Source organism: Rhinopithecus bieti, unplaced genomic scaffold, assembly GCF_001698545.2.
Source record: "Rhinopithecus bieti isolate Rb0 unplaced genomic scaffold, ASM169854v2 scaffold_23816, whole genome shotgun sequence".
Classification (NCBI taxonomy): Eukaryota; Metazoa; Chordata; class Mammalia; order Primates; family Cercopithecidae; genus Rhinopithecus; species Rhinopithecus bieti.
This window is the reverse complement of record NW_016811019.1, coordinates 648,170-665,247: the sequence shown is the minus strand read 5'-3', so window position 1 is coordinate 665,247 and position 17,078 is coordinate 648,170. Positions and strand designations below refer to the sequence as shown.

General features: G+C 39.2%; 1 protein-coding gene across 1 annotated transcript in view; it reads left to right on the top strand.

Annotated features, from left to right (window-relative positions):
* Nucleotides 1–17,078, top strand: part of ATAD2B (ATPase family AAA domain containing 2B) — a 139,735-nt gene that overhangs the window by 106,291 nt on the left and 16,366 nt on the right. The window contains exon 22 of the mRNA XM_017893318.1: nucleotides 15,976–16,098. Coding sequence (XP_017748807.1) covers nucleotides 15,976–16,098 — 123 coding nt within the window. The remainder of the gene's footprint in view (nucleotides 1–15,975; nucleotides 16,099–17,078) is intronic.

Here is a 17,078-nt window from a genome sequence, read left to right as displayed (position 1 = left end):
ATCTCAGCTTACTGCAACCTCCGCCTCCTGGGTTCAAGAGATTCTCCTGGCTCAGCCTTCCGAGTTGCTGGGATTACAGGTGCCTGCCACCGCATCCAGCTAATTTTTTGTGTGTTTAGTAGACACGGGGTTTCACCATGTTGGCCAGGCTGGTCTCAAACTTGTAACCTCAAGTGGTCTACCTGCCTCAGTCTCCCAAAGTGCTGGGATTACAGGCCTGGGCCACCAGGCCCAGCCTGATTATTGTTTTTTTTGGTGGTCAGGACAATGTTCATGTTTTGTCTGTGTTTAGACATGATTAGACAAAGTGGTCTAATTTTTCTCTTGACCCGTCATGGGCACAGGGTGGCCTTGTCTGATATTACTGTTCTGTGAAATTGTTTATGTTTAATTGTAGTACCCTGAGGCGTAGCTGACAGTGCCAGGCCAACTCCTGGCTGTCAGGAGCCACTTTTTGCTTTTTCACTCTATTAAGAATTCTATTTATTTGATAAGTAATACTAAAATAAAATGCTTCTTGTTTTAAAACATTCAATTAAGTTTTTGTTATCTAAAGATAGTTAGAATATAATTTTTGCTTTGTTTTGTTTTTTGTTTGAGACCGAGTCTCACTGTGTCACCCAGGCTGGAGTGCAGTAGCGTGATAGCGGCTCAGTGTAACCTCCGCCTCCTGGATTCAAGTGATTCTTGTGCCTCACTCTCCCGAGAAGCTGGGACTACAGGCACGTGCCACTACGTCCAGCTAATTTTTGTATTTTTAGTAGAGATGGGATTTTGACATGTTGGCCAGGCTGGTCTTGAAGTCCTGACCCCAGGTAATCTGCCCCTCTCGACCTCCCAGAGTGCTGGAATTATAGGTGTGAGCTATGGCGCCTGGCCGGTGCTTTGTTTTGTATCTGTATTTTGAGGCAGAGCTTCTCAACCCAGGCCATATGGTAAAATGAGTTAGATTTCTCAGTTTCACATGAAATTAGGTATTTTTTGCATCAGTTTCAACCATACTAAATCACAGATTCTATCATGGGAAAAACTGCAATTACTTTTGCACCAATCCAGTAATTTCCAAGTTAGGAGGCAGAATAAAATTTTGCGTAGCTGGACTTTGTATGTAACAGTTTTCAGCTTTATGTTATTTGCCTCTTCTAGTTTTGTTGTTTGTTTGTTTTACCTGTTTTTGAGTTATTTTATATAACACACACACACACACACACACACTCTTTTTATTTGGACACAGCATCTTGTTCTGTTGCTCAGGCTGGAATGCAGCTGTGTGACCTCAGCTCACTGCAACCTGTGCCTCCTGGGCTCGAGCAATCCTCCCACCTTAGCCTTCCAGTAGCTGGGTAATACAGACACACACCATCACACCTGGCTAATTTTTGTATTTTTGTTTGTAGAGAAGAGGTCTCGCCATGTTGCCCAGGCTGGTCTCAAACTCCTGGGTTCAAGTGATCTGCCCACCTCGGCCTCCTGAAGTGCTGGTATTACCCATGTGAGCCAGTGCACCCAGTTTATATATATCTTATAGAAAAATATATGAAAGTAGAACAAAGAAGAACATTAAAAACGTATAATTCCATCACTTAGTGTTTTTTCTCTGTTTCCTTCCCCATCCACGGATATACTGCGTGTAGAATATATACATGCATCTTAGTTTTACTAAAATGACTAGGATTTTTGTAAATGTTGTCATTCCTATAATATTTTGTGAAAAGCTTATTAGTTAATGAATGTATTTCTCCAACATTATTTTAATCGTATATAGATCTCATATAACAGTTAATACCCTATTGTTGGACATATTAGATTTTTTAGTTTTTTCCTCTTTTGTAAACACTGATAAATATCTTTGTAATGCAAATTTTATGTTGATTCTTAATTATTTCCTTAGAATAAGTTCCTTAAAGTGAAATTTCTGGATCAAAGAATATGTATCTTTTAAGGCTTTTAATCTGTGCTATTAAAATTTTCCCTAAAAATTAAAAAAAATTATACCAGCAGCAGACTGGGTGCGCTGGCTCACACCTGTAATCCCAGCACTTTGGGAGGCTGAGGCAGGCGGATCACGAGGTCAGGAGATCGAGACCATCCTCGCTAACACTGTGAAACCACACCTCTACTAAAAATGCAAAAAATTAGTTGGGCGTGGTGGTGGGCGCCTGTAGTCACAGCTACTGGGGAGGCTGAGGCAGGAGAATAGGATGAACCTGGGAGGCAGAGCTTGCAGTGAGCTGAGATTGCACCACTGGACTCCGGCCTGGGTGACAGAGCGAGACTCTGTCTCCAAAAAAAAAAAAAGAAAAAAGAAAAATTATACCAACAGCATCAGGGCCACTGTAAGCCAATATAGCAATTTTTGGTAAGTGAGAGAACCTCCTTCTTCAGTTGGGTGCCATTCTGTAACAGGATGGATAGTGAGGCATGGGCTGGATGTCGGCCCCATTTCACTCCCTTCCCTTGCTGGGGTCCTGTGTGAGGGTACAGCCTGCACAACTGTCTATGTAGTGGCTTTGGGCAGTGTGTACCTACACCTTCAGCCTGGTTTTCAAGACACAGAGACTGCTGTTATTGTATAATATGTAATGAGAATGTGGGCTTTGGATTCAGACCTAGGTTTTAGTCCCATTTCTCCTATTTCTTAGCTCTTTAACTTTGATCAAGCTAAGCCCTCTAAATTTTAGTTTCCTCATCTGTAAAATGGGGATGATAACAACATTCTTTAATTGGGGTAGTTGTAATAATTAAATGAGAAAGTGTATTAGGTTGAACCTTATGAAATTGCTGTTTTCATATGGTTCATCCTAAATATCTTAAGCCTTTAGCGGGATAGCTGGGACATGGTAAGAGTTCCATAAAGGTTAGCTGTTGGTGTTTGTATTCTTATGATCATAATTATTTAAATTGTGCTTTAATTTTTTTATAAGTTGATTTCTTAGCGGGTACCTGCATATTTGCTCTAGAATGACCCTTTATACTTTGTCCTTATTACATTCCCTGGACCATACTTTAAATTTAGTTCATTTTGAAACAAATCTAAGACCTGGTAGTGAAAATGAATTTAAGTGCTTAGAAAGAGCCAGTTGACAAGATCAATCCATATTTTTCCCCTCTAAGTAATTAGTTATAACCATGTTGATATTAATATTTTAAGGAAGAAGTAATGGTTTCTGGTGCATAATAACATTTTGCTACAAAATGCAGTTCCACAATGAAAGAATATGGCTCTGTCTCACAGAGTTAACACGGTACACTTGTAACTTTCTTCCTTCACTTGTTCCGATATAAAAAGTGGTATAGTTCAAAGGCATTATTTTGGCTGTGTTTAGATTTTTTTCATATCTTTCATCAAGCAACCTCTTTTTTTTTTTTTTCTTAGCAACCAGAACCACTTGTTATATTCCAGAAAAACATCCTCAGGGTGTGTTGTGTAGCAAGTGGAAATTACATGAATGTTGTATTACGTTTACAAGTTCCCATGAGTATTTGGAAGCTTATAGTGTTCTCTTTTGCAGAACACTTGGCCATTTGGGGGAAAAACTAACATATACATAGAAGACAGAAGCCAACATTTTGAAAGATATACATGTTGCCTAAGTGTTGACCCAGATTCTCTCCCTTGAGGATGATGGGAACAGAAATTAAATGATGGGAACAAGGAGAAATTGACCTGTGTTCTAAATGTGACCAGTATCAGATATTTGGCCCTAATTACTACACTATAGATACATGATATATTATGTTTGGCTCATCCCTGTTTTTGGTCTTGCAGTGCACCCCTCCTATATTCCCCAGGCCTGTTCATATGCTACATACCATCATTTGACTAGTTTTGCTGAAATTTTGGCCCTAATCTTGTAGTTTCCTCAAAATCTTCTATGTTGTACCAATTGTATAGGATTAAAGCCCCCAGATTTACCCAAACTTTTGGAGCCCTCTGTGTTCTGCTCTTAATACATTTCTAAATTTATCTGTGCCATAGTTCTATTTCATGAGTTGTTTCAACCAAACTCATTCATTTTTCTATTAGTGTTTATGAGTACTATCTGTTAATTACTGAGCTGGATGCCTGGACTACAAAGATGACTATGACAATTCTTGCCTTTTGGACCAAGATAATATATATATATCAGTGTTATGGTAGATCCATAATGCCTGCTGGATAACTACTATGTGGCAGACTTTATTCTGTATGTAATTGTATTAGCTTACTAGCACTACCATAACAAAATATAACAGAAATTAATTTTCTCACAGTTCTGGAGGTTATCAATTCAAAATAAAAGTATCAGCAAGTTTGGTTTCTCCCAAGGCCTCTTCTCTTGGCTTGCAGATGGCGGCCTCCTTCTCTCTGTGTCCTCACATGGCCTTTTCCCTATGCCTGTGTGCCCTTGGTGTCTCTTGGTGTGTCCAAATTTTCTCTCCTTATAAGGACATCAGTCAGATTGGAACCCACCCGTATGTCCTCATTTTATTTTAATTATCTTTTTAAAGGCCTTGTCTCCAAATACAGTCATATTTTAAGGTACTGGGAGTTAAGCTTTCCACATATAAATTTTGAGGAGATGCATTTCAGCCTGTAACAGATAAATGAAACACAATCCCTACTATATAGAAAGTCATCAATTTTTAGAGATGATAAATACACTAATCAAATTATTGGTGATGGTAATAACAAATATTAAGATAAAGGGATATCATAGAGGTGGCAATCATGAATAATGTCTTAAGGTGCCAGCAGGTAATTATAAGACAGTATCATAAGGACTTTATTAGAAATATGTTACTGGGTTAGTGGAGCCCAGAAGAGAAGACACTACTTGGAGATTAGCAAGATTGGGAAGGGCATTGATTCCAGGCTGAGGAAACAAAGGTATGAAAACAGCAAATCTGGATAATAGAGTGCCTCCGTGGAGGAGTAGTGGGAAGCTAATTTACTTCTCTACTCACTGACTCAACATTTACTGAGCCTCTATTTATTAAATATTCTCTGTGTATAAATCCTGTTTAAGGCTAGAGATATACAAATGGTTAAGACACAACCTTGACCTTTTAGTATCAAATTTGGGATAGAGGTCAAGGGAGTTACCACTTGATGGAGGTTGGAACATCAGTTAAGATTTAATTGCAGTGGCTGCAGGGATTGACTGTAGAGGTCTTAGTGACCAACCATTTAAATATGGTGGACAAAAACCTAGAATGATCCTTGAGGTTTTGGTCTGGATAGAGGAAATCTGGGAAGGTAAACCAATGGAGGAACAGATTTATGGGCAGGATGTGAAATTCAATTTGGGACGTGTTAGAATGAGTTATATTTGGTACACCCATACAAAATGCAGACATTTATTTATTTATTTATTTATTTATTTATGAGACAGAGTCTTGTTCTGTTGCCAGGCTGGAGTACAGTGGCGTGATCTTGGCTCACCGCACCCTCCGCCTCCTGGGTTCAAGTAATTATCCTGCCTCAGCCTCCCCAGTAGCTGGGACTACAGGCGTGTACTGCCACACCTAGCTAATTTTTGCATTTTTAGTAGAGATGGGGTTTCACCATGTTGGCCAGGATGGTCTCGATCTCTTGACCTCGTGATCCGCTTGTCTTGGCTTCCCAAACTGCTGGGATTACTAGTTGTATATGTGGTTCTGGAGGTTAAAAGAAGTGGGCAGGAGATATAGTTGGGAGTCATCATTGAGGAGGAGTGAATGAGATTTCATAGACAGTGTGTAGAATGAGAAGAGAGAGGCACCCAGGAGGGCCGCTTCTCTGGGAAATATGGGTCCCAGTTCTTGCCCAGTGTAAGTCCCAGTCTTATTCTTTCAGGACCTTTGTCAAATGTGTTGCCCATGTTTTTCTTTTTAAATCAGTTTTATTGAGGTATAAGTAACATACAAGAAAATGTACTTTTGAAAAGCACGTAGCTTTTGAAAGCACCTATATTTTTTAAATTTCACCTACCTGGCCAGGCGCAGTGGCTCACGCCTGTAATCCCAGCAGTTTGGGAGTTCAGGGTGGGCAGATCACGAGGTCAAGAGGTCGAGACTATCCTGGCCAACATGGTGAAACCCCATATCTAGTAAAAATACAAAAATTAGCTGGGCATGGTAGTGTGCGCCTGTACTCCTGCTGAGGCAGGAGAATCGCTTGAATCCAGGAGGCGGAGGTTGCAGTTAGCCGAGATTGCGCTACTGCCCTCCAGCCTGGCGACAGAGCAAGACTCCGTCTAAAAAAAAAAAAAAAAAAATTCACCTACCTTTCAAGGAATACTAAAATGCTAAGTTCATGAAAGATTTTTCTGATTTCCTTCCAATTGTAAGTAACCCCTTCATCTCTGAATCTCATAATGTAACTTTTCTGAGACGTTTATTCCTTTTTTACCCATAGTTATTTGTTTACGTATCCTTACCCCTTGTTTTAGACTCAAAGCCGATTGAGAACAGGATCTATATAGGCATCTTGTGTAGAGCATGTTCTTAATAAATGCGGCCAATGAGTAAATGTTATTCATTATTCTATTTTTATTTTATTTACTTGAGACAGAGTTTTGCTCTTGTTGCCCACGCTGGCGTACAGTGGCACGATCTCAGCTCACTGCAATCCCCACCTTCCGGGTTCAAGTTATTTTCCTGCCTCAACCTCCTGAGTACCTGGGATTATAGGCATGCGCCACCATGTCTGGCTAATTTTTGTATTTTTAGTAGAGACGGGATTTCACCATGTTGGTCAGGCTGGTCTCAAACTCCTGTCCTCAGGTGATCCACCCGCCTCGGCCTTCCAAAGTGTTGGGATTACAGATGTGAGCCTCTGTGCCTAACCTCTATTTTTAGATACTAACTCAGGGAATCTCAGATTAGGTAGAAATTATAAAATGGCGACATGGTAACATTATGTAGAAATATGCACAAATGCTAATAATATGTAAATATGACCCAAACCAGTAAATATAGTTAAAATTTTTTTTTATTTTTTGGTTTTTTTGAAGACAAGGTCTCACGCTGTTGCCTGGACCTGAGTGCAGTGGCATGATCTTGGTTCACTGCAGCCTTGACCTCCTGGGCACCACTGATCCTCCCACCTCAGCCCCATCGAGTAGCTAGGACTACAGCTACAGGACTTAACACCATGCCTGGCTAATTTTAAAATATTTTTGTAGAGATGGGGTCTTGCTATGTTGACTACGCTGGTCTCAAACTCTTCAAGTGATCCTCTTGCTGCATCCTCCCAAAGTGTTGAGATTACAGATGTGAGCCACCATGCCCAGCCAAATTTCTTATTTATGAAATTATTTGGGATGAAAAATCATAACATGAAGATTAGCTTTTCTTAAAAATATGGTTACTCTTAATAATTTTATTGAACAAAACTTCAGCTAATGTACTCTGGGATTTTTTTTTTCTCATAATGAACTAAAAGTAAAAGTTTACCAATTACAAAAGAAACATCAACACAGTGAAATTGCTGTTACTTTCATTAAAGTAGTGCTTCTATTAATTTTATAGATACTCATCTATATGTCCTAAGTAGCAATTACTTTTTGCTGAAGACAAATGTAAGTGGTAATATCTTTATTTTATAGATGAGGAGATTGGGGCTCAGAGAGGTTATATAATCTGTGTGCAAACCCACGGATGTTATATGGCACAACTGAATGGATTGAGAGCTGTCTTGACTTCAAAGCCAGTATGTGGGGTTTTTTTGCTGTGCTTATGTAACTTGCAAATTTCATGGATTTGTACAATCTTAAAATCTTAAAAGTATGAGACAGAGTAGAAACTCATAAATATGTAGTTTCTATTCCCACATGATTTTAAACCTAGAGTTTTAAGTGATGAATGAGTCTTTGAATCCTCAAACAAAATTATATTCATGTGCAGTTTTCAACTTTTATTCTCTTCTTTTTTTTCCCTCCCCCAAGATGGGGTCTCACTCTGTTGCCTAGTCTGGAGTGCAGTGGTGCGATCATGGCTCACTGTAGCCATCATAGCTGACTTGAGCCACCGACCTCCCTGGCTCAAGTAATCTTCCCACTTCAGCCTCCTGAATAGCTGGGACCACATGAGCCACCAAGCCTGGTTAACTTTTTAATTTTTTGTAGAGATGGAGTCTCCATATGTTGCCCAGGCTGGTCTCAAACTCCTGGCCTCAAGCAATCCTCCTGCCTCAGTTTCCTAAAGTGTTGAGATTACAGATGTGAGCCATCATGCCCAGCCATATTCTGTTCTTGTAAGGATCCAGTTCAAAAAGATTAAGAACCTAGGATTATCATAGACATCCCTTCTAGTTTTAATATTCTTTAAGTTTGTGATTATATGCTATGTGTAATCTTAGACACTCTTCTAAACGATGATTGAAAACTGTAATGATAGGCACATGAAAAAGCAATGCCCTGACCACGCACAGTGGCCCACACCTGTAATCCCAGCACTTTGGGAGACTGAGGTGGGCAGATCGCTTGAGCCCAGGAATGTGAGACCAGCATGTGACCTGGGCAACAGGGCAAGACACCATCTCTACAAAAAATACAAAAATTAGCCAGGCGTGGTGGCGCATGCCTGTGGTCCTACTAATAGCTGCTCAGAGCGCTCAGGCAGAGAGGATTGTTTGAGCCCAGGAGGTTGATGCTGCTATAAGCCATGATCATTCCACTGCATTCTAGTTTGGGTGACAGAGTGAGACCTTGTACCCCACCCCATTTCCCCCAAAAAAGGAGTGTCCCCTCTCAAATGCAGATTTTTTTTTAAAGAGTATATTCCTTGTCTTCCATACTAGTGGGAAATTTTTATAGAATTTTTTTTTCTTCATTTATTTTCTTGCTTAATTTAGGGTAGTGTTGGGATAGAAGATATACTTTATAAAAAGCAGAAAGACCAATCATTGAGTTATTTTAGAGATAATATGCCAGATCCATGCCTTTAGATTTAATCATACCTCTTTTTTAGTTTCCCTTCATTCAAGCCGAGGTAGAAAGCCAGTGGTGGAAAGTTGTGGTATTGCATAGGCTACACACATTGTATTGTTAACTTGAAAGTATAGCTACTTCTAAGGATGTTGACGTTCATTGTAGTTTTTTATTTATAGTAGCTAAAATTAGAAGCAATTTAAAACTTCCAAAAAGAGAACAATACTTTTGAAAAATTAAAGCACATCCTATTTTGGATTGTTGGACAACTATTAAAGTTTGGTTTTCAAAGAGTATTTAAAAGACACCAGGAGACTTCTTTTCTTCTTCAGGCCAAGATGGATTAAAAGGGACTCGATTTATTTACCCCCTCACATGAAACAATGAAAAAAAAATGAACAAAGTATATTTAAAGAAAAACTCTTTGGAAGGCATTGGACACCAGGCAACACAGGACAGTGATTCCCAGAAGATAGAAACAAGTAAGAGGAGCAGTGTGGTTGCCTGGAGATAATTTCCAGATACCAGCCCCAGGAGGAGCAACCCAGGTGTATTCTGGAGGTCCTCTGAATTGAGGAGCCAGACCTGGGAATCTGAAGAGGCCACAGTGGTTTGCGTTTGTAGGGAAGATTACCAGAAAGAAGAAAGCTGCACAGAGAGAACACTGCGGCTACCTCCAGGAGGTCCTACTCTAGTGTTTTTAACTAAGTACTGGTTAGTGCATATGTGTGAGAAAACTATCTGAGGCCAGAGAAGGAGAGGGAATATTCCTTGAAGTTCATACAGGGGCTGCAATAGAGTTAGACCTAATAAACCAACAAGGAGACAAAATGGAATCATAAAAAGGTATATAGTAATTCCAAGAGAAGTGAGAAAAAGAGGAAAAGGGGAACAAAGAACATATAAGACGAGTAGAAAATAAATAGCGACCATATCAACAATCACATATATCACATTAAAAGTAAATGCTCTAAACCAGGGGTCAGCAGACTGTCATCAAGCTGACTGCCTGTATTTGTAAGTCAAATGTTTTTACTGGAACAAAACTTTTCCCCCCATCCCCGCTTTTCAGTTCAATGATAAATGATGTCTACAAAAAGCCTACAGTTCTCATCATACTAGTGATGAAAGAGTAAGTACTTTCTCCCTAAGATCAGAAACATGACCAGGATGTCTGCTCTTACCACTTCTATCCAACATTAAACTGGAGCTTTCAGCCAATGCAGTAAGGTAAGAAAAAGAAAGAAAGGCATCCCTACTTCCAGAAAGAAAGAAGTAAAACTGTTGTTGTTCGTAGACATGTGATGTCTACATAGAAAATCCTATGGAATATTTAAAGAAGCTGTTAGAACAAATAAGTGAAGTTAGGGTTGCAGGAAACAGGATCAGTGTGTAAAACACTTGTTTTTCTATATACTAGCAACAAACAGAAAATTGAAATAACATCAAAAAATAACATGAAATATAGGTAAATCTGACAAAAGGCATGTAAGTAAGACTTATACATTAAAAACTATAAAACTTTGGCAAGAAAAATTAAAGAAGACCCAAATAAATGGAGATATATGTCATGGCTTATGGATTGGAAGACTAAATATTATGAAGATGTAATTTCTCCCCAGATTGAACCACAGGTTCAACACCATCCAATCAGAATTCCAGCAGGCATTTGATAGAAATTGACAAACTGATTCTAAAATTCATATAAAGATGAAAAGGACCTAGAATAGTCAAAACAACTTTGAAAAATAAAAACAGTTGGAAGACTTAATACTACTTTATTGTAAGACTTACAAAGTTACAGTAATCTAGACAGTGAATATTGGCATGAAGTTTGACAAATAGGTCAATGGAATAGCATAGAGTCCTGAAATAGATGCACACATAGAGGGTCAATTGCTTTTTGACAAAGATATAAAGTCAGTTCAATTAAGAAAGTAGATTAATTTCAACAGATAGTGTTGGAACAATTGGATATCAGCATGCAAAAAAAGACCTTTGTATACAAAAGTTGACTCACAATGGATCACATACCTAAATACAGGAGCTTAAAACCTATAGCCAGAATATTAAGTCTCAGAATTTAGTAATAACCCAATTTAAATAATGGACATAAGAGCTGAAGGCACTTGACCAAAGAAGATATACAGAAGACAAATACACACATGAAAAGATATTCAACCCCATTAATCTTATTTATTTATTTGTGGAGACGGAGTCTCACTCTGTCACCTAGGCTGGAGTGCAGTGGTGTGATCTCAGCTCACTGCAGCCTCCACCTCCTGGGTTCAAGCGATTCTCCTGCCTCAGCCTCCTGAGTAGCTGAGATTACAGGCACACACCACCATGCCCGGCTTTTTTAAAATATATTTTTAGTAGAGATGGGGTTTCACCATTTTGGCCAGGCTGGTCTCAAACTCCTGGCCTCGGGTGATCCACCCGCCTTGGTCTTCCAAAGTGCTAGGATTACAGGTGTGAGCTACCTCGCCCAGCCGACCTCATTAATCTTTACTGAAGTGCAAATTAAGACCACAATGAGGCCAGGTGCAGTTGCTCATGCCTGTAATCCTAGCACTTTGGGAGGCCAAGGTGGGCGGATCACCTGAGGTCAGGGGTTCAAGACTAGCCTGGACAACATGATGAATCCCTGTCTCTACTAAATATACAAAAATTAGCTGGGTGGGGTGGCACACACTTGTAATCCCAGCTACTCAGGAGGTAGAGGATGCAGTGAGCTGAGATTGTGCCACTGCACTCCATCCTGGGCGACAGAATGAGACAGCATTAAACACCTCTAAGGATCGTCTGAAACTGAGAAGACCATATCAAATATAATCAAGGATATGGAGTAACTGGAACTGTGATGCACTGTGGTGGGAATGTAAAATGGTACAACTGACTTGGAAAACAATCTAGAAGTTTCTTAGAACGTTTGACATGTATTATAGTCATCTCTCCATATCTGCTTTGGAACCTGTGGATACAAAGGGCTGACTGTACTACCTCATTTTATTTATTTATTTATTTAGAGATTCTGTTTTGCCCTCACCCAGGCTGGAGTACAGTGGCGTGATCTCAGCTCACTACAATCTCTGCCTCCCGGGTTCAGGCAGTTCTGCCTCAACCTCCTGAGTAGCTGGGATTACAGGTGCCTGCCTCCACGTCCGGCTAATTTTTTTGTATTTTTAGTAGAGATGGGGTTTCACCAAGTTGTCCAGGCCGGTCTTGAACTCCTGACCTCGTGATCCACCCATCTCAGCCTCCCAAAGTGCTGGGATTATAGGCATGAGCCCCCGTGCCCAGCCACTACCTCATTTTATATGAGAGATGTAAGCGTCTGGGAATTTGATATCCAAGGGGAGATGGAGTCCTGGAACCAATCCCCTGCAGTTGCTGGAGAGCTGTACCTATCATTTGACCTAGCCATTTCACCCCTTAATATTAACACAAGGAAAATTAACATGTGTATTTCCATACAAAGGTTTGTTCATCAGTGTTTATAGTGACTTTGTTTATAATAGCCAAAACCCAGAATTATCCCTAATGTCCACCAGCATGTGAATGGATAAACAAGTTGTGTTATACCCATATAATGGATTAGTATTCAGCACTAACAAATAATGAAGTACAGATACATGCAAAAATAGGGACAAATAATTATTTTTGTGCTTAAATAATTATGCTGAGTGAAAGAATCCTGATTAAAAATAATCTTTGTGATTCCACTCGTATATATAATTCTAGAAAATATAAACTGATCTATAGCAAGAGAAAGCAGATCCTTCGTTGTTTGGGAATAGAGGGCTGTGGGGAAGGGTGAAGGGAGGAAGACCAAGGGTCACAGGAAACTTTTGGTGATGATAGATATGCTCATTGGCCTTTTTTTTTTTTTCCATGAGACAGGATCTTGCTTTGTTGCCCAGGTTGGAATGCAGTGATATGAACGTGGCTCACTGCAGCCTCGACTTCCTTGGGCTCAAGCGATCCTCATGCTTCAGCCTCTCAAGTAGCTGGGACCACAGGCATGCACCACCATGCTTGCCTAAGTTTTGTAGTTTTTGTAGACATGGTGGCTCGCCATGTTGCACAGGCTGGTCTCAAACTCCTGGGCTCAAGCAGTCCTCCTACTTTCCCTCCCAGAGTACTTTGACTACAGGAACTACCACCTCCCCTGGCCCATTTATTATCTTTATTGTTGTGGTAATGTTATGGATGTGTGCTTATGTCAAAATGTATCAGATTATATACTTTAAGTATGAGCAACTTACATGTCTATTATGCTTCAATACATCTTTTTTTTTTTTTTTGAGACGGAGTCTCGCTGTGTCGCCCAGGCTGAAGTGCAGTGGCATGATCTCAGCTCACTGCAAGCTCCGCCTCCTGGGTTTTATGCCATTCTCCTGCCTCAGCCTCCCAAGTAGCTGGGACTATAGGTGCCCGCCACCTCACCCGGCTAGTTTTTTGTATTTTTTAGTAGAGACGGGGTTTCACCGTGTTAGCCAGGACAATAGATCTATTTTTAAACAAACTTAGGGAAGTACAATATGTACTAAATCAGATTACAAAATCATTGTGTTTTTGTTCATAAAGAGAATTGTTGAGACACATATTCATGTGACTATATGGTATCTCCATTGGGATATTTTTTAGGCATCTCCAGACTGAAATCCCTGAAGCTAAACTCTTTAATAATCTCTAACTTCTTTTCCTCCTTTCCTCTCTTCTTTTCCTCCTTTCCTCTATTCTGGTTTTGTTTGTTTCGTTTTGTTCTTTTGTGTGTGTGTGTGTGTGTGTGTGTGTGTGTGTGTGTGTGTGTGTGTGTGTATGTGTTTTTGCATCTTTATAAATAGTATGTCCATCTCCCCGTTTTTCATGCAAGAAGCTAGGAAATCATCTTTGATATTTGTGTTACCCTCTTATCTACTTAAGTTGTGTCATTGAGAGCACATTTCAAATTTGTAATCTCGTCTTTCACCACTACCATTACCCCAGTTCAAGTCATCATCCTCTCTGACTAAAAGCCCCTTGGTGTTATTCTTGACTCCCCTCAATCCAGTGATCAGAAAACAGCCACAGCAGATATTTTCAATGATTTGCATTGCTCTTAGGATACAATCTAAAATCATTTTAATATGATCAGTTTCTCTTTTCCTCTTGCTTATTATGTTCTGACTACTGTTATAAATAAAGTTTCAGTGCGGCAAAAAAAAAATAGCACTTGAATATAAAATTTTCTTTTTAATTCTCAGCAAGGCAAGGTACTTCTATAGAAGGGTGCACCCTTATAGATGGAGCAATGGTGGGCACCCACTTGGACAAGGGAGGGGAAGGGGGTCTTATTCCTGACGCATGTAGCCCCTGCTTCTGTGTTGTTCCCTTATTGGCTAGGGTTAGACCGCACAGGCTAAACTAATTCTGATTGGCTAAAGAGAATGACCGGGTAAGTGGTTTGGCAGGAAAAATGGGTATGACAGAGCAGGTAATCAAAATGAGTCAGGATGGAGTAGGTAATTGGAATGAGTCAGGGTGGAGCAGGTAATCAGAATGAGTCAAGGTGGAGCAGGTAATCAGAATGAGTCAAGGTGGAGCAGGTAATGAAAAAGCTTGCTTTATGAGGAAGTTAAGTTTATAAGTAGAAGGCAGAGAATTGAACATACTGACATATTGATTCTTTGAAAAGAAATTTAGAGCTCATAATACTAGACTGGCTGCATTTCAGTTTCTTGAAATCTCCAAACTCCTTTTACTACAGGATTTTCTCACATGGTATTTTCTGAACCTGCACTAGTATTTTTTTTTTCTCCCTTAATCTTTCAGTATCTACTTCAGTCTGTGCTTCAAGTGTCAGTTTAAATGCCTCTTCTTCAGACAGAATTCTTCCTGACTTGCTCAATCTAAATTAGAACCCACACCAGTACCCTGTAGGTTTTCTTCATAGCTGTTATTCAAGGTGTTTTGCTTCTGGGTTTTTTCTTTTTTGGAGGGAGGAGGTGTTAATTTGGATGTATGGGAGATTATTTGTTCCTGTAGTGGTCTGAAAAAGTCCTTGAAAGTTGATATCATGTATGTTTTGTTCACTGCTGCGGGTGGCCACCATCCAGCTTTCCCTGGTGCAGTCAACATTTGTTGAGTGAATGTTTAGAGAAAATGTGTAGGAAGTAAATATATCAGTGGTTGCCTTTGAGTGGTGCATGTTTGGTTTTGTAAGGTTACCACAGTGAGCCATAATAACTTTCAAATCAGAAATGTTATAAAGTATCTCTGTAACTTTGTCTATACTGTTTGCCTTTACTAGAGAGGAAAAAGCAAATGATGTTTTGGAACTTTGGATTCTTGCTCTTGATACTGTTAGAGTATTAGTTACCTTGATATATTACTTGCCTTTTCATATTTCTGAGTTGCGCAGGCATAGGGGGCACTGTTTATATTGTATTGTTTATGAATGGGAACTTCTGGATTAGTGTGAAGCAGAGACTCTTCTTTTAGTACCATTTTTAGGTATAGTTTACCTGGAACTGTGTTTATGCTTCTCTCCTGGATTGCCTACAATGTATATACCATCTTGCGCCCTTTAGCTTAGAAAGTCTTTCTGTATGTCTCTGTTTTTGTCACATTTAAAAAAATAAGTCACCTTTAGGATATATTGCATTCTTTATCATAGTTTTGACCAATGTCAACTTAGGAGAAATTTAAGATTTTTTGAATTCTTAGTATTAATCTCTGACAACTCTGGGACTGGGCATTTTGTGAATATCCTCTAAACTTTTAAAATTTTTGCTGAAAATCACATATTTCTGTTTTCAGAAATTTAAAAGCCGTGGGTATCTTTTTCTTGTAATTCTCCACACCGCTTCAGAAATGGTAATAGGTTTAGTCCTTCCAGGTTCTTAAAGTATAATTTTCAGAGAATTACTAACTTGACTGAGTAGCTTAGTATATTTATTTTTTACCCATACTTTAAATGAACTTTTTCTCACCTAGCAATGCTTTTATAATTTTGTTTGTATTCTTTTACTTTTAAGATGTCCTTTGTTAATGTTATTTTGTTTCTGTAATAAATGTATGCCAACTTTTTTAACAGATAAAATAATTAGGCACAGGGCTTGTACCCTGAAGGACACTGCACATGCTATCATTGCAGCTGAATTAGATCCAGAATTTAATAAACTTTGTGAGGAAATTAAGGAAGCAAGAATAAAAAGAGGTAAGTTGTAGAAATAAACTTGGTACTGAAGCCTCGTGTGCTCTGTTCAGGCCAAGAGTCCTTGAATGATGTTTCTTTAGGGTTGCTGGTATTATGAAAGTAATGTATTTAATGTATGTATTTAATTTCTGATACTAATGTGTTATGTAAATTCTCAAAGATACTTTCCAACTTTACCTACTGTGAAAGTTTTAGTGTGATAGTGAGTATTACAGAAATAAAGTGTTTCTTAGTGAAATTTGTTTTGTAGGAGCATATCTTTTTTAAGAATTGATTTCTAAAGGGATTTAGATATTAGATATGGAAAGGTTTTATTTTTCATCAGTTTACTTTCTGGTACTTTAAAACATGTTTAGGAATACTGTTTTTCTCACCCTAGTGAAATTTATATGCAATTTTGTTATTAGAAACACAGAATTAGCAATTGTGGTTTGTTGATTCAGTTTATAATCTTGTCCTTGAGGAACTCACATTTTAGTAGGAGAGAGAGAAGTGTAAAACAAATCAAGTACAGTGTGTTGTATGCACTGGTTGAAGCATGTTCAGATCACAGAGACGAGAGACCTCCTAGTAGGGAACCAGAGTAAGGAGTGAATATAGAAGTGTTCTCTTTAATGGACTAGGGAGGCAGTGACAGAGGAGGAGGAGGTATGTTGCAAACAGAAAACAATAGCATATGTAAATTCACACAGGTGCGAAATAGCTTGATGTATGTTAGAAGATCTTTAAACTGGTATTGCTAAAGATACACAGAAAGCTGGAAATAGGGCTCAAGAGGTGCGGGGTCCAGGACACAAAGATTATGAAGAAACTTTTCTTCTACCTTTTTTTTTTTTTTTTGAGACGAAGTCTCGCTCTGATGCCCAGGCTGGAGTGCAGTGGCCGGATCTCAGCTCACTGCAAGCTCTGTCTCTCCCGGGTTTATGCCATTCTCCTGCCTCAGCCTCCCGAGTAGCTGGGACTACAGGCACCCGCCACCT